This window comes from Anguilla rostrata, chromosome 9 (assembly GCF_018555375.3).
Source record: "Anguilla rostrata isolate EN2019 chromosome 9, ASM1855537v3, whole genome shotgun sequence".
Classification (NCBI taxonomy): Eukaryota; Metazoa; Chordata; class Actinopteri; order Anguilliformes; family Anguillidae; genus Anguilla; species Anguilla rostrata.
The window spans coordinates 33,440,907-33,464,045 of NC_057941.1; the positions used below are offsets into that span (position 1 = coordinate 33,440,907).

Sequence of the window (23,139 nt, forward strand, 5' to 3'; positions counted from 1 at the left end):
AACATGCAAACTCCACACAGAAATGCCCAGCTCAGGATTCAAACCCAGGACCTTCTTGCTGTGAGGTCCCACCACCGTGCCACCTATCCTTTTGCAATGTCATTATTCAGTCAAGTAGTAGTAAATGGCTTTGAGATACAATGAGCTTCATACCACTGGGGCAGGGTGTATTCAAGTTCATCTCTTCAGGTGCCCAAAGATGCTCATCTCCTCTGCTAATGCTGACATGGGACTTATGTGCTGTTACATTTAGAACATTTACCAGTGTATTACAGCTCAGCACACCTTCATGAAGCCATAAATGGTCAAAGCTATAATATGCTCCCTGATGTTATCTACCAATCATTGTTTTCTTTTTTCTTCTGTGATTGAAAGTTCATTGTAGGCCCACCTATTACGGGTTCAAAGAACATGGCACTCACTATTTAAGTGAGCCTTACTGAGGGATTCAGTGGTGCTGAGGCCTCATCTAGGGAAACAGTTATTGGTCCTGTGCCGAGTGTGGGACGGAGCACACATCAGTCACGTCCTCTCTTAAACCTGTGATCAATTTTCGTTTGTCCCGAGGCATTCTTGGATAAAAGGGGGCGTACGCCGTTTTACAAGCTTGCACTCCAACATGTCATGAGAACCGTGAAGTTTGCCCTCCCCTGGGTGTGATCTGTCCAATAGCCCGGCATAGATCTGCCAATCACTCTGTGCCAGGGTTGTCTGTTTACACAGGGTGCCCTGGGGTGTTGCAGAAGAGGCTAAAATAATGGGTTATGCTCCAGAATAGGAGAGAGTTTATTATCTTAAGCTGAGGCTCTTTTAAAAGCCATTATTTCTAGCCTTGTGTTTTACTGTCAGGCCAATGGAGTCAGTTTGCCTTCAAGTAAATCACATACAACCGAGTAGGAGCTGTGTGAAAACAATTTCTTCCACAGACTGCTTGTTTCTTTTAGAAGAAAAAGGAAGGTGGTGGAGCATTTATTCTGATAGAATAAAATAATAAAATATTTAAAATATTCAGAAAGAGTATCATAGTTTATGAAATATTTAATGTTTTTTAAAAATCTTATCCAGGTTTTTATGTATTATTTTCTTCAGTGAATTTCTTTCACATATGAGGTGGCTAAGACTAGGCCCCTTGTGTTGCATTGTAACTGGCTAAAGCACCCAGTTTACACAGTATATCTAATGAAAGCCAAATGGGGAAAACCCAAATGAGTGGCACTATTGAAATCTATGAAAGCTTTATATTTATTCCCTGAAGTAAATGATTGACAGTTTGCAGTAGCCCCACCCACAGCCCATCACTTCCCACTGGAGCGCTTTACGTGTGAGCTTCTTCCTGCATTGAGTGGGAGAAGCCATGGCAGTGCTCCGCAGACGTCCCGTAGCAGCTGTGCCTGATCGCGATCACAGCGACTCTGGAGGCCCCTGGGCTGTTTGTCATCAGGGCATTAACTGAAATCAGGAGAGCGCTGAGCTTGTGGGGGAAACCGAGCTCAATTCAGGGGCTGACTGTCATCAAGAGGAAAATCAAACCAGAGAACCTCCATTTGTCACTTACGCACGTTCTGAGCATGTGCGTACAGTGGGGTGTGCTGTGTTGTTGTTGCTTATAGATAATGACAGCTTCTCTCTCTAAAAAACAAAAAAAGGACAGTAGACTTGAACTTGAAATGAAGATGAAGTGTTTTGTACACAAATAAGCCCGTTTAGTGTCAAGCAGATGCCAAAACTGGCATTAAAAATACATGCCTGCTGCTCCCTGTGAGTGGAATTGTTGCCAAGCAACAGCAGTAATAAACATTAACATTAAAAAGCCATATCTACGACCATGGCATGTGTGGTCAGTGTTTTACTGCTGTCACTCTAATAGAGTTTTTCGGAGGAGTGGTTGATTTTGACCTTTTATTTCAGAAACCTGATCTGTTGCTCATTTGCAGCAGTCTTGACTGAACCTATTTTTCCTTCATTTACAGGGATTGACGGGCCCTAAAGGTGATAAGGTAAATGACACACAAAATGATCACATGTCACTACAGTGGAAAATACGTGCCAAGAATTAAGGGTTTCGCTTCCAAACAAAAAATCTGGTAAACAAAGCCAAACAGCTTTAAAAACCAGGAAGGAAAATGTTGAGGAAGGAAAACGTCTTAATCGCTTGTTCCCTCATTCCCCCTCAGTGTTCATTTCTGTGCGCAACCAACCAGTGGAAGCAATTAGCCTTAGTTTAGTCCATCTGTAACCATGACATCAGTTTCAGTGCACATAAACATCCACATTATGCAGACACTGACATTGCCTGTTAATGCAGAGAGTCATTTGGAGTTACTGTAAATCACTGGTTAGCATGAATTGTTGATTATAAACATTGCTTGTTATTGTGTTTGCATTGAAAGTAAATGTGGATAAGATGTTGTTCATCTGTTAGTAAATCTCTAGTTTTCTTGCAGGGAGACCAAGGAGACACGGGACCTAGGGTAAGTCCCTACCCTGCGAGAAAAACGTGTCCAATGCATTTCGAAACATAGTTCCACTAACGTGTAGCTCAGTCCTGATCGTAGCGATATCCCACTACAGTATGCCTCTGGTTTTTACTAGTCCAGGGGGTTTTCGACCAGGTTTGACCCAGGGACCCTCATCCACACTCAAAAGCATCCCAGGACATCATAAGTTAAAAAGGTTATATTTGGAAATATTTCCCCAAATCTATGTATGGTCATTGCATATAAAGTCTGGCCTGGGACCCCCCTACAGTACCTACAAGGAACCCTGGTACTACACCTAAAAGCACACACTGTTCCTCTGATATTCTGCTCCACTGATCAGTCTGTTTACCAATCATCCATCCATGGTAGTCATGCTGTTAAATTCTACAGTTGGTATCATGACTGCTGCACTACTTTGTACATATTCTGTGTGTACAGGCTCAGAATAATGGGGAAATAAGTAGTCCATTTAGTTTTGTTCTACCTTGAAATACGACCACCCGGTATTAAGCAAATTCTGCCCAGTGTCCTAGCAGTACTAAACAAGGGTGGGAAGAGCAGAAACGTTCAGTAAAGAGACCAGTCCCATTTCCTTTTCTTTTAATTTTTGGGTGTACTACATCAAAGTACTACATCAAACAGTGTCTTCACCACAGATACAAAAGCGCACTGCTCCTGAAGATGGATTAAACACAGGTGGTCTGAGCCGAACCTAAAAGAAAAACTTTTTTCTACGATTATTAATTGGAACGCGTAAATGCTGGCCTCGACCACTGCTTGATCAGGACAGTTCATTTTGGTCAAAGGCTTCTTGTATAACACATTACCAGGAGCCAGGGAGGTCAGACAGTCTGTGAAAAATGGGCACAGACCTCTGCTCGTTTCATGTAAACTAGCGGTTCAAACCTGGGCCATGTGTGCTAGCCTATCGAAGGACTGACAGGCCTGAATCTGTGTCTGACCTCGGTTCTAAACATAGAAATTTAGCTTTCATTGCATTTTGAGCAAAGCAATCCAAATCCAGTCTTCAGTGCTCCGATAACTCTTATTCACCATACAGCTGTCACTGACCGTGAGCCTCGGAGTCTATTTCAAAGGCAACAGTTCTTCTCGTCTGTGGAAATGGAAGGGTGGTCCCCAGATTAAATGTGTGATAAATATGAAATGGAAAAAAGTTTTAAAGGCAAACAATAAGTAATGGTGACAGAGTAAGTCCCATGCGGAGGAGAAATGAAAATATTGGAAAGAACACCCTCCTTTATTTGACATTCGAGCACGATGAGACAAATATTTATGAATTCGTTCACCATTCACTTTGGCGCGTAATAATAACAGTTAATATCGTATGCTTATATCACTCCGTGCGTAATCGTGACATTAAAGTGTGGAAGCCATTAACGTTCATGGTACATTGCTTCAAGTGCTTAGAGAGAGTGGGGCCTGTGTTTTACTTGCCAGAGAGAGAGATAGAGAAAGAGGGAGGGGAAAGGAGAAAGGGAGATAGAGAAAGAGAGGAAAGGATGGAGGGAGGGAAAGAGAGAGAGAAGGAGGGAGGGAGGGAGAGAGAGAGAGAGAGAGGGAGGGAGGGAGAAAGATAGGGAGGGAGGGAAGGAGGGAGGGAGGCTGAATTCACAACCATGCCATTCATACCACAACTCTTTAATGTAAACCACATGGCCAGGCTGGTATCCCTCTGTTCTGTGGTTTATCCTGTTTTAGAGACATTGCTCGCTGTATGTGGGGTAGAGGATAGAGCAGCCATTGAGATGTAGAGTATTTGACAGATAAATTGCGCTCAAAGTGCCAGATTATGCAACCTCAGGGCACTGCATCACAGCTTTGTGCAATTGCTGTGGTTCTGTCACGACTCACGTTCAATGTCAAATGCCAACAACATTTTTTCACCGTGGTGTTTTTGAAAATTGATGTGTAGGTTTAGTAAAAGATAGAGATGTGCAGTTGTTGAGATTTGCACAGATATATTCCGATCAGATTTAGTTTCGATACACAGACGTCTTAAACCGGAGCCTGACTGTTTTAAATCTATCCTGCGTTTCATCACCGCCCTCTCTTGTTTTTTGCCCTGATGCCCCTCTGATGCCCCTGTTCTGTTTCCCAGGGCCTCCCTGCCTCCAGTGCCTCTGCTGGTCTGCTCAGTAATCAGATCCTGGCGGTGAAGGTCTGTGTCTTTCTTCCACCTATCCTCTGTCCCCACAGCAGTCTTTACCTTCCTTATGGAACTGGAATAGGTTGTAAAATATACTGAAATAAATATATTATCTACATATCACAAAACACTTCATATTATGTTGGCAAATATACTCATTATTGCCACTTTAACATATGCTAATATGTTAAACTTTTGTGGAATGTATTTATCATTATATTTCCCAGTGGGACCACATATTTGTAATATATTGCAGTATAATCCATTTCTATTAGGGCTCACAAGCAGCTGCTAAGTCAGGATGCTTCACACCTTCTAACAAAACAAAACCCTTCTCACCACCTTTCTGTCTCAGCTCTCCTTCTCACTGTCATTCCCTCATTCAAAATGGAGATACCTCCTTTCTTGACATCTTCTGTCCTTCTTTTTTCAACCTTTTTTCTTAAATGTGTTTCCCCCTTGGTTTGGTCCTCCGAGCTCAATCTTTAATTCTTTTCCTCTCTTTCATCCCCCTTTTTTCTTTTCTGCGTTCCTGGCCCTGGTCTTCTTTCCTCTGTTGGGTTCTGGAGTTCATCCTGTTGGGAAGAACTCATCTTAAAGGTGATGGGTTCTTTAGTATTGAACTGTGTTATTCATGCTTGTTTTTGAGCCATATGCTCTATTTCAAAGTTATAGAATGAAAGATTAAAAGTAATTGAACCTTTTGGAGAGTGTTTTTCTTGTTAGAGACTGTGTATAATTTGTGTGTTGGCAGAAATAAAGGTTGTAGTATATACAAACCAGACATGCTGAGTTGCGAACAAGAATTTTCTCAATGTTCCAGTACTATAATTAAAAGATAGTATCTCAAAGTTGTTTTTTTTTTTTTTTCACCATAACTGTCTACCTAAATTTATTCCAGCAGAGAGTTCCGAGTGCTAAGTTAAAATCTTGGATCAAGATTTCAACTTCTGAAATTCTTAAAATATCTGAGTCAAATTTGAGCCAGGCACTGTATCAGAGAGTATGAATACCTGGGATGCTACATAAAAGTACAAAATTGTACATTTCTTCAAATCCTGTCTGTGTTTAATCCAGGGGATATAAAAGGGCCAAGTAAAGAATAAAGTTTTTTTTGTTTTTAAATAAGGAGTGTACAATTCCTTATTCCATGTACAATTCGATAACTAGTTCAGCAATCTGTGGCCCTTGTCCTGGTCTTGGAGTGCCACAGGGCCTGCTGAGCTTTGTTTCTCCTTTGAAATCAGTTTAACCAGTTCAGAACCAAGAATCCAAATTAGGTGAGTTAATTAATTGCTTTAACTGATCAATTAAGTGCTCTCTCTCTCTCTCTCTCATTATCCCTCTCTCTCTCTCTCTCTCTCTCTCTCTCTCATCCTCAGGGCGATCAAGGACAGGCAGGTCCCCCTGGCCCTCCAGGGCCCCCTGGAGCCCCGGGTCCAAGAGGCCCCCCTGGAAATTCAGGCAAGGATGGGCCCCAAGGACCCCCTGGAGAGGCAGTAAGAAATCCCACATCACGTTCAACCTTCCATCTCACCGCCCTTTCATCCCACCCTGACCCCTCCATCCCACCTTGAAACTTTCCTACCACTTCCCCTCCTTTCTTAACTCACGGTGCTTCACAAACTCCTACCTTGGCTTCATAGAAGCTGACTATAGGCAGACTCACTGTTTCTCCAACATCTCACATTCAGAGAAAACTTGAACTCATTGGTAAATTCACTCAGCCACCTGTCCCAGTTCCCAGCAATAAAACGTTTTTAAAATATATAAACACCTGAAATCTGTTGGAAGGGCTATGTGAAATATTCACCTCACAGGGGTGATGAATCATATGATTTTAAATCAAGAAAATATAACACAATGGGCCACATTCACATAACATGCGTGCAATCACATCACTGTGTGTAAAAACGGTTCCAGGAACATTTTGCCATTCATCATTTTTTTTCTTATCTGTATTTGTTCATGGCTGTTTTCTTATGCTAGTCACATGAGCAGGATTGTGCATAAAATTTACGAAGTCAGCATTCCTCATCTCATACACCTGGGGTATGCATAAAGACAAAGGTCTCCACATGTCATGAATCCCATATTGGTTTTTCGTAGGATAATTTTTAAGAACAAAGGTAAGAATAATTTAAGAAAGGTTTTGTGAATGTGGCCCAATGTTCTTAGAAAGAGAAGCAGCTTGGGTTTCCAGTAAATGCTGGTTCTTGCTGTGCTGTAATGTCTGCTCAAAAATACCTCGGTCTGACACTCAAAAATACCTCGGTCTGTGTAGTCTTTGACCCGCCGGTTTGAAAGGGGAACAGTCTGGCTCTTCAGTATTGTTTCGCTGGAACACGAGAGCGGCCACTCTGTGCACCAGTAAACCGCAGCTCCACATACATCTTCATTTGGTTCCTGTCAAAGGCGACTCCCCTCCACCAGCTCCCTGTCAAAGAAGAATACAGATCACTCCACCAACCCCCTGTCAGACTTCCGTCTCTCTCCCTCTCTCTCTGACACTGCTATTCATTTTAGTCTTGAAGGGATTGTTATCAGTCGGCCAGCGTGGTTTTCACAATGTTATCGCGTCATAGGTCAATGTGTTCACACCGAACACAGTTTGACAATATGGGGCATGCATGACCTTGAGCGGTATTTTCTGTTTTTTTTTATCCAACATAGCTTCATGGAGTGGGCCCTGTCTGTCCTTTTTGCGTACTTGCTAAATTTCTGTTAAACTCACCTGCCTTTGCTGTTGGCATGGCAATGAAAAGTGGAATCTCCAAATGGGAATTCTTGGATTTTTTGAAGCAGTTCGAATTGATTGAAAGAACTTGCGCGCTGCAGATTGACGGAAGGAAATTGTGTCAGTCAAAATCCCTCGTGCATCTCTTGGGCAAATGCCGCAGTGATTCAAAATAATGAAGAAAAGCCTCTTTTCCATTCACCACTCTAAGTGTTATCTTTGCTTCCTGACATCTCTTCATCAGCAGTAAGGAGTGATTTATGGTGTGGGGGAATTAATTGTGTTATCGCTGTGCATGATGCTCGCATATGTATTTGGTGTCTATGTGGGTACGTGTATCATGAATTGCAGTTTGCAATGTTGCCCAGAAGAGGAGCCCCTCCTTTATAATCTTCTAATTAGAAAAATGCTAAATGCTAATTCAGACACAGCTTACAGAAAACAGGGTGATATGCATCAGGCATTTGAAATGTTTTGGCTGATTTGCTTTTTATTTAATTCCCCCTTATTACTAACTAAATGGTTCTCTTTGTCAAAGAGCCTGTTTCAGTGCCAGTCATGCACTTGCCAACTGAACATTGAGGCCAATCGATGAAACACTGTCACCTAGTGGTGCCTGTATAGAATTAATACCTTTTCTGTTCTTTAACACAGGACATGTTAACCACATAACAGTTTGTCCTATTGTAATGACCAGTGTCTGTACTGTCTACAGGGCACTCCAGGAAAAGATGGCATTGAGGTGGGTATAGTAATGGGAATCTCTGTGTGTACACTGTGTTTTGTACTAATAATGTACAAAACAGTATGCGAAACATCCGTATTGTTGCTCACTCATTTATCTGTCCCACAGGAGTTACTCTCTATTACCTTGTGCTAAAAAGAAATACAACCACCCATATATTTAACTACTCAGCTCAATTTGTATTGCAACTGCACATGGTTGTTGTACATTTTGATCAGATGGGCCTGCCTGGGTAGAACAATTTATTCTGGGAGAGTCTACCTCAAATATTTTTAACATTAAATAGTCTCCTAGAGTACTTAACAGTAATTAAAATACTTTGACTATGTATTTGACCCAGGTCTGTGTTTGCCACAACCAAATGACATGATCATTTCATCATTTTCAGATGCATTCAGTACAAGTCACACCATTCCTTCTCAGCAAAAGGCAGAGCATACTAAATAGTGATTTTTGTGTTCCGCTTTAAAAAACACTATTCATTTTAATAATATTAGTGCTGTCGGATGTTCTTTCTTTCTTTCTTTCTTTCTTTCTTTCTTTCTTTCCCAGCGCTGTGAGAGAGCTCCAAGAGGAGTGCCTCTAGAATTACAGGCCTGTTTGAATAGGCTGACTCAGTTAAGGCCAGAACTCAGTATTTTCCATTTCCCTAAAAGCTTTCTCTCCTTCATTTACAGGGTCCAAGAGGCCCACCTGGAGGACAGGTAAGACCAATCTCACTGCACACATCTGTGAACTGAGACGGGGCCAAAAAATGAACTGGCTAAAAGAAATCTTTCCTGCTGCTTTTCAAAGCCTGCGGGCCTGTGGACCATCCACATGGACCAGAGTGAACCTGTTACACTGACTTTCCAGTCAAAGTCATGACTCTAGAGCTTGTGGCCCTGCATTTGGCACCTTGCATTTTCAGCCCAGAGTTGCCAGATGTGTAGGATTTGATTTGTCAGAAATATTTCTCCAAATCCTGCATCTTCAATTTTCAGCTTCAGTTTTATTCACGAATGCAGAGATTCGCAGATTCACAGAGCGACAGAAAATTCTCTCCTGTCTGTGAATCTGAACAGCATGTGAAATCTGACTGAAATAAGGCAGAACTGCCGCTCACAGTAATACCCCATCAGGTGCTTCATCCAGCAGTCTGGCCCTTCGACAAGCCCCTGTTATTTGATATCTATTAAGTAGATATCTATGTCATCTGTTTTAATACGAACAGCCTGGCTGAACGTGCTCTGGTCTTTTGATTGGTGCTGACAGTGGATCCCAGAACAAATAAATCCCAAAGGATACTCCCACTCCCAGGAACTCTCAGGAACTCTATTCCTTCATTCTAGAAAGACCGACAGTTCAATCTTTGTCCACTCAGTGTGTTAATTTAACTGTATTTAGTGTGAGCTTAAACCTCAGGTTAAAAAACTAAATCATGGAACCAGATTACAACTGTAACAGATACTCCTAATCTGTCATAAGAGGAGTAGCTGTTCCAGTTTGGATGAAGTTCTGTGGTCTACCAGTGTAAACTGCTAAATCCACTGCAAATGTCTTTAAATTTCCTACCTGTCATTGAGGAATGTAGCTAATCTTTCTGAAGGGAGCAGAAACGACGTCACCTTGTTCAACATCTTCCCTGCATTATATTGTTTTTCACTTTATCTGCTTAGCATGGGGAGCTGCTTACATCGCAGATATACAAGAAAGACATTCTTGGTTCACTAGTCAAATATATGTGCTTTGTAAAGGATTGCAAATTGAATGGCTTCACTAAGGGGATTGAACATATTTTTGCAATTGAGAACTTCAGAATCACTTTTTATTGATTTTAAAGTTCACATTTACTGATGAGTACAATTTACTCAAATCCAACAAAAGTGGTTCCCAAAAACCAAGACGGAAGCAGTTCCATGTGTCTCTGACCCTTCTGTGCTCTGCCCCCCCCCCAGGGGGAAGATGGGGTACAGGGAGCTCCTGGGCCACAGGGACCCCCCGGGTCAAAGGTGCGTTTGTGACCGGAAATGTAAAGCCATTGCCAGCAATGGTAATACTTATGCTAATGTCTGTGTGTGTCTTTGCGGGAATGTGGAGCTTGCGAAACAGAAAGAACACACTTTCTTTTCTCTGGCTTCTCTTCTGTGGTGATGGGGGAGCAGCCGTCATGGGTCTTTGTGTGTTCACATCTTGACAGATTTGACAGCCTATTGTTAAATGCATCTGTTGCTACTTATGTTTATTGTGGTAATTATTTACCTCATACCAAACACAGCTTGAGATTCTTTTGAGATTTGAGATTGAAATACATCATGCAACTCGTGAACATGAGTTTTGGGAGCCTGAGGCACAGGGAAACACTTTTCAGATAAAGTTTGCATGGACATGCCAAATGTGCTGATGAGGAAAACTACCCACACATGTATATATGATTGATTTTGACAGAGCAAATAATCATATCAAATCACCAAACGCACACATGCAAATTTACATATCTGTTTCATATTATAAGGGAGTGAGTTTTTCTGAGATCAGAAGTCCTGTCTTATGAAGCAGGGTATTACCCACTTCATGCTCTGGGTGTTTGCATTATATTCTGGAGATAGTAAAAATGTCATATTTTTATCTTTGGGTGAATACTTCCTGTAACACAGTGCATTATATGTGCATGGAATATATTTAATGATAATGAACAATTTCTAAAGGACTAATGTCCTTCTACAACCTATGTTCTATAACCTGAATAGTGTTTTCTTGCTGTAAGTGGGGGTTATGCATTGATAGACGTTTGCTTTGTGGCCTGCAGGGGGAGCAGGGTGTCTCTGGTGATAAGGGCGAGCGAGGGATGGATGGAATGCCTGGGCTGAAGGTGAGGAGTCGAGGGGCGGGGCAGGGCAGTGCGGGGTAACGGGTGAGGAGTGCAGGTTAGGATAGATGGGACAGGGGGAACCATGTCCAATTTGAGGTGGGATGATGGGGTACCCGTCACAATCAGTGGATATTTCTTTTCTTCTTTGCAGCCCACCTCTTATCAAATTTTCAGACAGTGAGTATCCCTCTAGGGAACCAAAAAAAAATCAATCTCAATTAAAATAGTAAAATCATCCTTGGGCACTTTTAAAAAGACTATTAAGGTTATGTAATTTAGTGTTTTTGTGCCTTGGGCCAGTTCATGCTCACTCAGGTGCTCACTCAGCCCTACCTGTGTGCATCTATGGTCTCCAGGATTTCTGATGATTGATTTCACATGAATCATCTAATTGTGCACCTGCACTTGACCCATAGCCCTGGGAAATATGGGAAATTAACAGTGTATTCATGCAGGCTGTCCTCTGATGGTTATTTATTCTTTTTGGGAGTTGTTTCTTCTGCCTCCAGGTGGATTAGTAGAGTGCATGCGTACCTTTTTCTTCAGGAGCATTCCAGTTAAATTCCAGGTTACTGTACTAAAAGAGTTCCTTTTTTGGTTGTTTTCTGGTTCAGGGAGACAAAGGGGAGGTGGGAGACACAGGACCCAGAGGAGATGTGGTAAGAAATTAGGGTGAAGATGGGGATCAACATGTAGACATAGACGGTCAGGAAAATGTTGTGGACTACCACCTGCCTGTGAACCGTATCATGATAATTTCTGCTCCAGTGGTTTCCTCGTGAAGGTGGGAGGTTCTGCAAGGTCGCTTGTCGCATGCACACGTAGTACCCATAGCGACTCTTCCTGATTCTCTTCCCTCCCTTGTTAGGGACTTGTATATTGAGCCCTGTGATTGTGATTGCTGCCCAGTCATGCCTGCACATCACTGTTGCTGTATACACACACTGTTAATGTGGTCCTACTTAGTGTGATTCCTAGCTCATCAACATGGCCACCAGGAGTCCTATAGGTTTCTAGAGCCACTGGGGAGAAAGTCAAACTGGGGACACAGTTACCACAAGTTAGGGACACAGTTTGCAGGGGAGTGTGAGTGTGGGGTGGGGGGTGGGGTAGCATAGACCCCTAAAAAAATCCCAAAAGCCCAAAAAATAAATGATACAGCATAATACTTCTCTGAACATATGAAGCTCACTGTGTTGGTGCACACAGATGGATGAGGGATGAACGAGTGGAGAGAGGGATGAATGAATGGAAAAGCTCTTGAGATAAAATATGGATACAACAGCAATACATCTCTTCACAAATGTTTTTTTCTCTCTTGTTTTTGGCAGGGTTTGCCCGGAGGAAAGGGCGTGCCAGGGTTGACTGAATTCATCAACTTTCACGGCAATGAAGCCTTCCAGGTAAACTTGGCCTGCTTGGAAACATGAGATGGATCCAGGAATAACACCTCTCACTTTAGGAGGCCAAAAGCCCACGTATCCACTTTAGATAAACAAAGTCCTCTCTGAGAACTCACTTTAGGTCTGCATTTTATGAAGTTTTATCATACAAAGCACAACTGTATTAAGCCTAGCACTACTGCCGCCAAGTTAGCGTAGCTTGTTAACCTGGCTGGGATAGTCCTAAGGCTCTTGTTCACACTAATATGGTGAGAGATCGCACCTTTCATTCTAATGAACATCAGTTTTTAGACTCATTTTCAAAAGACTTTTGAAGAGCCAACCATGGACAACTGGCACACTTAGGCTGGCATACAAAAGGAAATTGGAAGTAGTTCGAGCTTCAGTGATGGTGCACGGCGCCCCACCTACCGATCTAATCAAAAGCGAACCGCCTGCAGTTCCCCTGCAGAAAGAAGCGGTTACCTCAGCTTCATAAATCATTTATTTATTTATAATCACTTGCTCAATTCATCAAATACTAACTCTAAACAGTAAGGTAGCATCTCCTCTCAAACCATTTAACAAAACAACATGCAACTTTGATGAGTTTGGTCTTCGGATGCTCATTTTCAAGATTTATCCAAAAAAAGTTACTATGTGGAAAGACAAATTTGCTGTCAGCCAGGCAATTGATGGTATTCACACATAATTCTCTGATTTGGTGAACAAAGTAATAACTTTGATACACAGATAAAGGACAAAACAATCAAACTTGTCTCAATGATGATGCTTTCATAAAATAATATAAATATATTTATTTTTTAATATTTATCTATATATTAATTGATTCCTAAATATAGATAGCAGGATATGGAAGTAATTGCCCAGTAGCATAGGTCAATATGGCACTGATCTTTACTGAAAATCAGTATTGAAGAACAAAGATCAGGGTTTGAGTCCAGTTAGAGCGCATCCATATTTTAACCCATTGTTCAGCTATGACATTTAACTTTACACTTAATTAGTCATGTCTGAAATGTTGCCTGTTTTTGCTTGCTGTTTCTTTTTGCTCGCGGCTGTATTTATTGCTCGTAAATATGTTGAAAGAATAGATTTAAGATTCAAGATTAAGATTTATGTTTTTTTTATTTTCCTAAGCCAGACAGGAAGATGGAAAGTCTGGAAGTTTAAAAAGACAAGAGAGGAAAGCAGTAACATGGGATGGAAACACGATACTCATGAGATTTGTGTACAGTAGTGTGACGTTTCGGAATGTAGACAAGCCATAAATTGAAATCCTGGAGTCCTGTTTGCATGATAAACAGAAACACATGGATCTGAAGATGATAAAAATCTATCTTATCTGGGTGCAACATGCCAAATTGAAGAAACCTGTCTAGTGTGCATCTGAAATACTATACGAGGAAACTGACTCAGATTAGTTGTTGTTAGCTGGATGTGGCTATGAAGCCACAATCTTGGTTTGTAGTTTAGTGTGGCGTATTTCTCAATGATGAAATGTCACATCAGGAATTTCCTTTTAGCTTTGAGGCTGGCATTTTTTGAGGTATAGAAAATTGTCTTTAGTCGCCTATATGCATTTTCCATTGCTATTGCGCTGGGAAAACCAAATGTTCAAGGAAAGAAATAAATAAGGAAATGGTTTCCATTATTTTTGTTTCAAAACCATCATGTTCACAAACTGGTGCACGGCTGCATTATAGCAATTCAGATCAGTGAACGCGATGAAACAATTCTTGGGTTATTCCAAAGCACTTTTTTGAGACACATGCACTGCCATACTGAATACATCATTCAAAAATGGAGGTAATATATTTACACATGCAACACTAAAATGGAAACTAAATAAACTTGAAAATAAATGAGAGAGAGAGCTAATTAAATTGCAACCGTGGGAACGGTGTTCCCTGTTTAAGGGAAGCAGGTTCTTGATATGGCTGAGGTGATTGATTTACACTTGGGGACTAGTAACTCAAACTTTCCTGTTTATGGAATTTTGGCTGCGTGACTTTACTCTGAAAGCTGAGCGTAGTCGTTCTCTGTCAAACAGTGCTAATATCTTTGGGAGTTCCTTGTGTACACCTGGCCTAAACGCCACAAAGATAAAATGCTGATGGTTTCTGCAGTTAAAGGGGCGGGGCACCAAAAAATGAAATAGAGCTCTCAGTGAAACTATCAATCCAGATTGATAGTCAGATAGTTTCACTGAGATTTGATGATTTTTCAAGATATCCACTGCACCTCATCCTGATACAACAGATCTGAACAGGGCCAAGTTTTGCAGTGCTCAAAGCACCAAAATTGTGCATTAGAAAAACGGCAAATGTGTATATCCGTGCAATGTCTCAACCGAAGCACGTATTCTGGGGCGCTAAAGCAATGTTGAAACAATGTTTTACAACAACATTGACACTGCACCCCAGAATCCCAGTGTACAGAATAACCGTTCAATACAGAATACAATACAGGTCAGTGATCGTAGCAGCATGTGTGTTGGAGGTGCTATAACAAATAAAATAAATAAAAAACTCAGCAAAGCAAGAATGGTTACTAAAACAGCCACTGCTTCATTGTGAAATGAAAGTTAAATTCTCCCTGGCTAGTGCTGAATGGATGAAATCCACCAGTCTCAGGTCAGTCTTCGCTTTTAACATTATTTGTCATCTGTTTTTTCTCAGGGGCCTCCAGGTCCCCCGGGACCCCGAGGAGAGCCAGGTCCCAAGGTACACACCACCCACAGAAATCACCTTAATCACCAATCTTGAAAATAATTAATTTGGTGTTTTGTATCCTAGACAATGTTAACAACATTAGCACCTGCTATGCAGGACACTGGAGTTTGCTAGATACTATTTTACATAGAGGACACCCATAACCTAATCCCACAATATAGAATTCATTTAACCATAATAATAAAGATTAAAATTAAGAAAATGACTACTGTATTTCAAAATAGTGGTGTTGGTATGAGCGTGATTTGTAGTTCAGTGTAGCTTAGATACTTTCTTCAGTGAAGGCCCTCATCACAAGATGAAAGGGTTAGACTGTGAAAAGGAGGTGTTTTGTTTATCTTTTATGTTTTATATTTTTTGTCTGCAGGGAGACTTGGGCTTGCCTGGACCAGCTGGCATTGATGGTGAACAGGTAATATAAATCTTTTTTAATCTTTTTTTTTTTTCCTGTATACTTTCATGTACACATATGCCATCACATCTAGGCTGAAGGAGTTGAAATTAGTTTGCAGAGCAGTATCAGGTAAATAAGATAATTGAATAGCCAAAATTCCATCAGAATTTAACAATCACTTTTACTTGTGGACCAAAAAACAATCAAGACTGGTATTCAGGAGAAGTGGTATAAAGGAGCAATACCCATATTAGCCCCAGTAGATATCAGCTTGTTGCTGTTCTTAGGTGTCCAGTACAGTAAGAGACATATTTCCCCACAGTGATTATATAAATAATGCCTTATGGTTGAGGAACCTCACTTCACCTTTGGCCTGCTTATCATAGGGCCCCAAGGGGGAGAGGGGTGACACCGGGGTGTCCGGGGTGGATGGAGCAAAAGGGGAGATTGGGATGGCAGGACCCTCGGTGAGTATGTGTGTGAGCGAATATGTGTTTTTTGTGTGTGAGTGAGAAATTATGTGTGTGTATGTGTGTGTGTGTGTGTGTGAGTGAGTGACACCAATGCTATACTGCCTTAAAAAGTGAGACTTTAATCTTTTTTTCTTTAGACATATGTAGACATATGACTTGTTTTAAGTTACTCTTTACTTGTCAAGGGAAATTGTCTTGCCCCATTGGCAAATCTTGAAATGAGTCAAACTGTCTCAATTGGCAATCCTTTTGTCTTATTTACCAAAATAAAGTTAAAAAAATATGATTGTAAGTCCAAATATAAGACTAATATACTTATTGAGGCTGACGTATTGGTTTTTACAGGGTATAAAGCTGTTCACGCTTTTTGAACTGCTGTGTTGATGACCCAGACTGGTTCCAGCTCTACTGTGGGACAGGGGTATAGTGGGCCTGGTAAAGGGGAGCTGTTACAGATGTGACCCATTTTTCTGTTTTCATTGTGCTGCTTCAGGGATCGAATGGACAAAAAGGAGAAAAAGGCGACTGCAGATTGGAGGACGATCTGGTCAGTCAATTAATATTGATTTTAACAATTAAAATGCCAAACAGTCCAACAAGTGACAATGCAGAAAATGCACAGAACTGTTTAAATACAGCCCATGGATATGTCCCTTAATTTGCTCTAACAAAATTACCTTGTCACAAGTTATTTGATTCCTGTTGACTTCATGCGCTTGACATTGTTGCATTTTTCTAGACTATTTCAACCCAAGGGAGTCACGGGCCAACATTTTTCTATTAGTTTCTCGATCCCTAATCCTAAGTAAAATGCCACATCATTGTTCTTGCTTAGGTGCAACTTATTTCTCAGCCTGGACCACCAGGACTTCCTGGGCCCCCGGGGCCCCAGGGGCTTATGGTAAGTGAAGTCCCAAGCGCACTTCATTTCAGTCATTCTGTAGTATTCTGTTGGTTTTCAGCGATCACAAGTTAGTACACAGTGAGATACGTTATCAAAGACGAGAATGCTTGCTTGATTTATCATTCACAGATGTAAGATTTAAAAAAAAAAAAACATGTTTTAAGGTGACAAATTAAAGCCCCCCTTGATTTGTGTTCCAGGGTCACCATGGAATGCCTGGCCCCAAGGTAAACTTGTTTTGCCTGTGGGGGTTTTGGGGTCTTCGGGTAATTTCTGCATGTTTTTGGGAGTCACACGGTGGAAGGGCTTGGTCTGTGTTCTTACAGATTTAATTCCACGTAGACCATCAGGGTTGCGCTGCAATTGTTTTTAGATGTTCCCAGAGTTTCCTCCTCAGCAGCGACGTGGACGGTGGTTTGTAGAGACAGTGTGAGAAACGGGCTGTGGTGTGCTATGTGTGCAGGGGGAGCCTGGGGAGGGACTGAGGGGAGAGAAAGGAGAGACAGGAGAGAGAGGCGCTGCTGGACTCAGAGTGAGTTTATCCCTGCATGATCCACACAGCCTCCACGTTTTCACATGTATAGGCACACACACGCACACACACAGAGGAGTGCTCACGCATCCATGCACAACTACACAAACAGACTGCATGTATGCACACGGTCACAAGCAAATATATGAAGGCACACATACACTGTACATTCCCACCTCGCACAGACCATGCATACGTGCATGAATATGAATATACAGATGCACTTACTTGCATAAACAGATACACACTCACATGCATACACCAGTACACACATACACACAGACCAACAGGGCCCAAGCTCATTCAGACCCTGTGGCCAACATTGAGACCTGATCTCTCTCTTTTCACTCACAGGGCTTACAGGGTCTGCCAGGACTGTTTGGGCTCCCAGGGGCCAAAGGTGAAAAGGTCAGTGAGCTCAGAAAACCTTACAGCAGGGACAGGTAACTCCACTAAGGCCTGGTGCCCAAAGGTTTTTGAGCCTTTCAGTAAACGGGTGCCAAGTACACCTGTAGTAAGGTGTGATGTCTAGTTAAGGGTTGTCTGTGTTGAAAAGCAGCAGACAGTGGAACCTGGGGTAAAACAGCTGCCAGTCTCTGTTTTGCATATCGCAAATTCAAGAAGCTGTTCTGATAATGTGAATGAACTGTCGCTGATTGCTTGTTTGATTTTTTACCAGGGAAAGCCTGGGGAGCCTGGCCTAGATGTGAGTACAGATTTCATCACATCTATTGCTTTATGTGCCGGTGTTAAGGTGGCCATCTAGTAACGACCAGGTTTTGGTTATTAACCAGAATTTCCAGTGCTATATTACTGCATACAAATATGTAAGTAGAGGCAGGCCTAAGTACAAAACACAGATCATTTTGCTTGGTGATGCCTCTTCAGCTTTAGAAGAATCAGACCTTTTTTGAAGTTAAAATTTTTTGGTGCTGACCGTTAGTGGACAGGATCTGCACTGCTGCCCTGGTGTTCAGATTCCCAGAATGCTGTGCGGGTATACTAGCTTCCTTTTCCTGTTGCTGCAGGGTTTTCCTGGACTGATGGGAGAAAAAGGAGAGCAGGGGATCAAAGGAGATAAGGTAGGGATGTGGAAAGTCCTGATGACATCATGCTTGAAAATAATTAGTTGTGCCGTGCCAGGGCTGATCACGCTCTGTGCATGTGCCAGTTTTGATATCAGTTTTGACCTCATCTTATTTTGCATTAATACATTAAAATTGTTTATATGAAGACATTGAGGGTCTGACTGCAGAGAGCTGCCGTAACGAGCATTTGCATGTGGCTTCTATATGAAGCGTGAGGGCTTCCCCTCTCTGTCTGTGAGACGTCAGTGCACAAATTTGTGTTCACGGCTAAAATATATCAGAGAAAGACCAGAGGTCAGAAAGTAAAAGTCCTGCCATATGTTTTTTCCACCCATGAACTCATTCAGCTGATTTCACTAATTGGTTCTACCTTAACAAGAATTGTGCTAATTAGCAAATACAGGCAATTGGAGCAAAATACTGGGGAGGACTTTCTGAACCTGGATTTTCCACTTCTGGAATAGCCCATATTCCGGAGAACCTACATAACACTTCTCTGACTGAAAGGGGCACTATCACCCCATGTTTGTTCCTCTGCTGTTGTAGGGTGACCGGGGTACAGTGGGAAAGAAAGGCCTGAAGGGACAGAAAGGGGAACAGGGCCCCCCTGGACTGGACCAGCCCTGCCCCGTGGTGGGTAACCCCACTGTGGTACTCCACTTCCTGTGTCTCCTCCACACAGGAAATGTAGTACCCCACTTCCTGTATCACAACTACACATTTAACCTTTGGGCTTTTGGGCAAAAATCTACAGGTGCTGGGACCAGTACATTGTAATTCATACGAAACATCAAAAGAAAAAGAGATGCTGGGATTGTTCTGATTCCTTTTTGGACTATTAGCAGATTTTTTCAATATTAATGTCAATGTATAGCTTGTATAACTGCACAAACAGGGCTATATATGTATGTATTTTATTGCACTGTACACTATATTTATGTATTTTAATGCACTGGTTTGCCCGTTGAGCCACGTCTCCTTTCATTTGTGTGAAAGTGGAGACAATACATTTTATTTTAAATCTGAGAATACCAGGGACTTTATAGAAGAGCTATGTACATGCCAGAAAGAGAAAAAATAAATGAACAATTTCATAAAGTACTTACCCATTACCCCTGCTTTTTTTTAAACATCACCAGGGTCGGGACGGGTTACCCATACCTGGCTGTTGGCACAAGGTCAGTAGGAGTCATTCTTTTGCTTAAACCAAGCAGAATTAAACAGAAGCCTCCCTTACTCTCATTAATCAGATACAGATTGCACTGTTTGCAGGAAGAGGCAGACTAATTAATAACTAATGAGTATCGCCTTATATCCAGTTGTAATTACGTTTTTGATCAATTTTTAATGAAGCCAGCAGTTATAAAAGAAAAAAAATGGGTGTTCTTTCAGACAGACACTGGTATAAATGTTTTTTGGGGGGCATGATTCTCCCTTATGCTGTGATTCATATCAAAAATTTGTCCTTAATTTTAATTTACAAATACATACATACATATTGGGTGACCTGATAGTACTTTGTCGGCATTATTTGTCAAGACTTTTATTCAAGACTGTAATCTCAGTTTTTCTGCTTCTTTTGCTTACAGTGATAGCCAGCAGGGAGTGTGGCACCTGTACATATCCATATGGTATATTTTGAAACAAAATGCTTTTTTGCATCCAGTTCACTTTTTTGTACGGAAGCTATTTTTTTAATCTAATATATTGAGCCTATCTTTTTTATACTGTATATAACATTGTTTGGCTATTGTGAGGAAGGTGGGGGAGGCATGAAGGAAAAACAGGAACAGGACACCTAAACCAGATGCGCAAATGAGGACGGAATGAAGCAGGGGGACGAAAACAGATGTACAACAGGAAGTGGGCCCTGCTGTGAGGCTCCTGATTTGCTGCTCTGATCCAGAGGGGAAGACTGGGTGCAGAACCCAGGGAACGGACTGTCCAGGGTGAGTCAGCCCCAGCAAATTGCCTCGCAGAGAGCCCAACGGTGTTGCCCCGTCACCCCCTTAGACCCTATTTTGCTTTTGAAAGGACAAAACGATGCGACTGTGGGCCCCATTCGGTCCTACTAGGGGGAGAAGTCTGAGGGGGAGGGGCTGACCTGTGACCCATGCGGGACAGTGACTGAATGTGTCAGGGGAGGAGGGGGCGTGGCTCGGCGTCCCAGCACTCACTGCAACTCAGTACTCCGGAACATGCAGAATCGTCAGCCTTTCAGCTGGACTGGGATGTCGTACACCAACCAGAGACTTTAACTGATTTGATCAACTGTTCACCTGGAGTCAACTCAAGCATAATTGCAAATAAGGACGATGAAGAGTGCATTGCTTTCACTGACTGACTGCTATAAAGTGTTTTTCCTTTTTTGTATACATTGCTCTATTTTTCATTCTGTTGTATACGTGTGTGCATGTGTGTGTGTGCGTTTGTGTGTTTGTGTAGGTACACAGGACTGGGAAAACTTTATTAAACAATGCAAATATAAAGTATGTAAATGATCATGATCATTCAAAGTACAGTGCTCATAAATTTGTTTGAAGGCTGTTCATGTTATAGCATCACCTTTTTTGATATAACTGTCTGTAACAAGACTTTTTAAAACAGGGACGAGAAATTTAAATTTTATATATTATACTGTAAAATGTGTTTAATGAAAGGTCATAGTTATGTAGGGGTAGTTACATTAAAGCATAGGTATGTTATTGTTATGTTACAGTCATGTTAGGATATCTGGAGGATTCAACATATAATTTTCAACAGATGTGCAACATGTTGAGTTACTTTTGAATCCCTTTTTGTGGGCTACAATATATAAGCCATGTCATGTACATAAAGAAATTACATGAAAACATATTTTTCAAGCTAAAATCAAAGCTCTGCAAATGTCTAAAATAATTTCAAATTTTTTTGAAGTTGCACTATGCTGGGAGTTGACAGGGGAAAACCCTAAATGATTATTTCAGCTCACTTTGTACATTTCAGGCACTGTTCAGGTGAAGCCATTTCATGCCATATTTTTGACAGTGTTTGTGTTGAGAAAGAGAAGGATTGTTATCTTGGATTAACAAAAAAAATCTTTTACTGATAAGTCATGTTTATTAATACTATGTACAATCTGTAGTCAGTGTGTATATTGATTACTTCATTGCCATTATTATGCTATTTTTTATCCTTTTGAAGGACAGAGTGCTTTTATTTTCTTAAAAACTGCTTCCTGTTGCAGAATGTCCTGTTTATGTCATTTCTTTTTTGTAGGAGAGACAGAGAAGGAGCATGGAGCTATTCTCAAAGTAGGAACAGGCTGTTGTTCGTACCGTTGAATTGAATGTAATCAAGAAGGTTTAAAGTGTAGTCCATCCTCCAAGACCTCAGTTTTAACTGGTATCTCTGCACCAGGTCTGATTATAGTTCAAATTACAATCATTTAAAGAGTACTATACAGTGTAGACTCCTGTGTAGGTCCAATTAGTCCCAGTCATGCGTGACTGAATTCAGTGCCACTCCCGCTGAGGGGAGACAGTTCCACAGGAGTGTCCTATTTCTCCTTTCTTCTCCTCTTCCTCTTTCTTTCCTTCTCTTCATCACAGGTCCATTTTTCACTTTCCCAGCTTACTCTAAAAGAGAATGTACAAACGTATAATGCATCTGGCCCAAAGATGAATTTACTGCAATGTGATGTTATTTTTTTAAAGCAAGCCAAGACTAGTCAGATTTGAGCTTTTAAAAAAGTGAAGAGGAAGCCTCCAGCCTATGCCTGTTGACAAATGCCATCTAGTCTCTATTAATTTATGACTTAATGTAAGCAGTGTACACAAATAAGTGAGTAAAAGTCAACCAACAATCTTATATCCTCTCAGTACTGTCTGAACTATGCAGTTTGCAAAGGTTCCCCATTTAGCTTTTCTTCTTTAAACGTTTACTTTTCACTTTCTGCTGGTGTATTGCCATGGGTCTGAGATTATTGTCACAAAATGGTACTTTTACATTTCAAAACTGTGTCAGCTTCAGCATACGATGTTGTGCTTCACAGCTGCACCCATACAAATATTTAAAGATCTGGTGCAATCTTTTTCTTATTTCAGATACAAACCTGGCAGAGTTCACATTCTGTCCAGGTTTTCTGCTACAATAACTTGTATAACTTACAGTAATTTACATATAAAATGTATGTGGTGTTTGTTAATCCATGAGAAACCAACCAACAAACAAATCTTGTTCATTAGAGAAATAAAACCCACTAAGGTCTTGATGAACTTCTTCACTAAGTGTTGTTAACCGCTACTACAGTTCAATACTACTCCCTCTCTCTTTCTTTCAAGGTGCTTTAACGATCTCAGTGTTGTTGAAGCACAAAGCAAAGATGAGAAATAATTCAAAATAGTGTTTACCAACAGTTTCTATCATAATATGTAATTTCCTCCAATCAGTTTTGTTTGTTGAATTTTGATCTATTTTGGCTTTGTAGGAATTTATCTGTAACAGTTTCCTTTTATTTTTGAGATAGTCCTGTAAATTAAAATGATGTGCTATTTGGGATTAATAATAATAATAATAAAACATGTATGAGCCATGTGTCTCCTCCTGCAGTATTTGTCTTTATCACAAATGCTTCCTTGAGTTAGAAATG

The 23,139-nt window shown here is 41.1% G+C and overlaps 1 protein-coding gene across 1 annotated transcript in view; it reads left to right on the forward strand.

The window, feature by feature from the left end:
• LOC135263629 (collagen alpha-1(XXIII) chain-like) overlaps positions 1-22,761 on the forward strand; it is a 110,538-nt gene extending 87,777 nt beyond the window's left edge. Inside the window, exons 7-29 of the mRNA XM_064351900.1 lie at positions 1,971-1,997; positions 2,445-2,471; positions 4,600-4,659; positions 6,030-6,146; positions 8,100-8,126; positions 8,807-8,833; positions 10,067-10,120; positions 10,918-10,980; positions 11,595-11,639; positions 12,312-12,383; positions 15,065-15,109; positions 15,486-15,530; positions 15,899-15,979; positions 16,479-16,532; positions 16,821-16,886; positions 17,090-17,116; positions 17,353-17,421; positions 17,776-17,829; positions 18,101-18,127; positions 18,450-18,503; positions 19,056-19,142; positions 19,649-19,687; positions 20,099-22,761. Of these exons, the coding sequence (XP_064207970.1) occupies positions 1,971-1,997; positions 2,445-2,471; positions 4,600-4,659; positions 6,030-6,146; positions 8,100-8,126; positions 8,807-8,833; positions 10,067-10,120; positions 10,918-10,980; positions 11,595-11,639; positions 12,312-12,383; positions 15,065-15,109; positions 15,486-15,530; positions 15,899-15,979; positions 16,479-16,532; positions 16,821-16,886; positions 17,090-17,116; positions 17,353-17,421; positions 17,776-17,829; positions 18,101-18,127; positions 18,450-18,503; positions 19,056-19,142; positions 19,649-19,687; positions 20,099-20,101 (1,170 nt within the window). The 3' untranslated portion in view covers positions 20,102-22,761. The remainder of the gene's footprint in view (positions 1-1,970; positions 1,998-2,444; positions 2,472-4,599; positions 4,660-6,029; positions 6,147-8,099; positions 8,127-8,806; positions 8,834-10,066; positions 10,121-10,917; positions 10,981-11,594; positions 11,640-12,311; positions 12,384-15,064; positions 15,110-15,485; positions 15,531-15,898; positions 15,980-16,478; positions 16,533-16,820; positions 16,887-17,089; positions 17,117-17,352; positions 17,422-17,775; positions 17,830-18,100; positions 18,128-18,449; positions 18,504-19,055; positions 19,143-19,648; positions 19,688-20,098) is intronic.
• Positions 22,762-23,139: the final 378 nt, after the last annotated feature.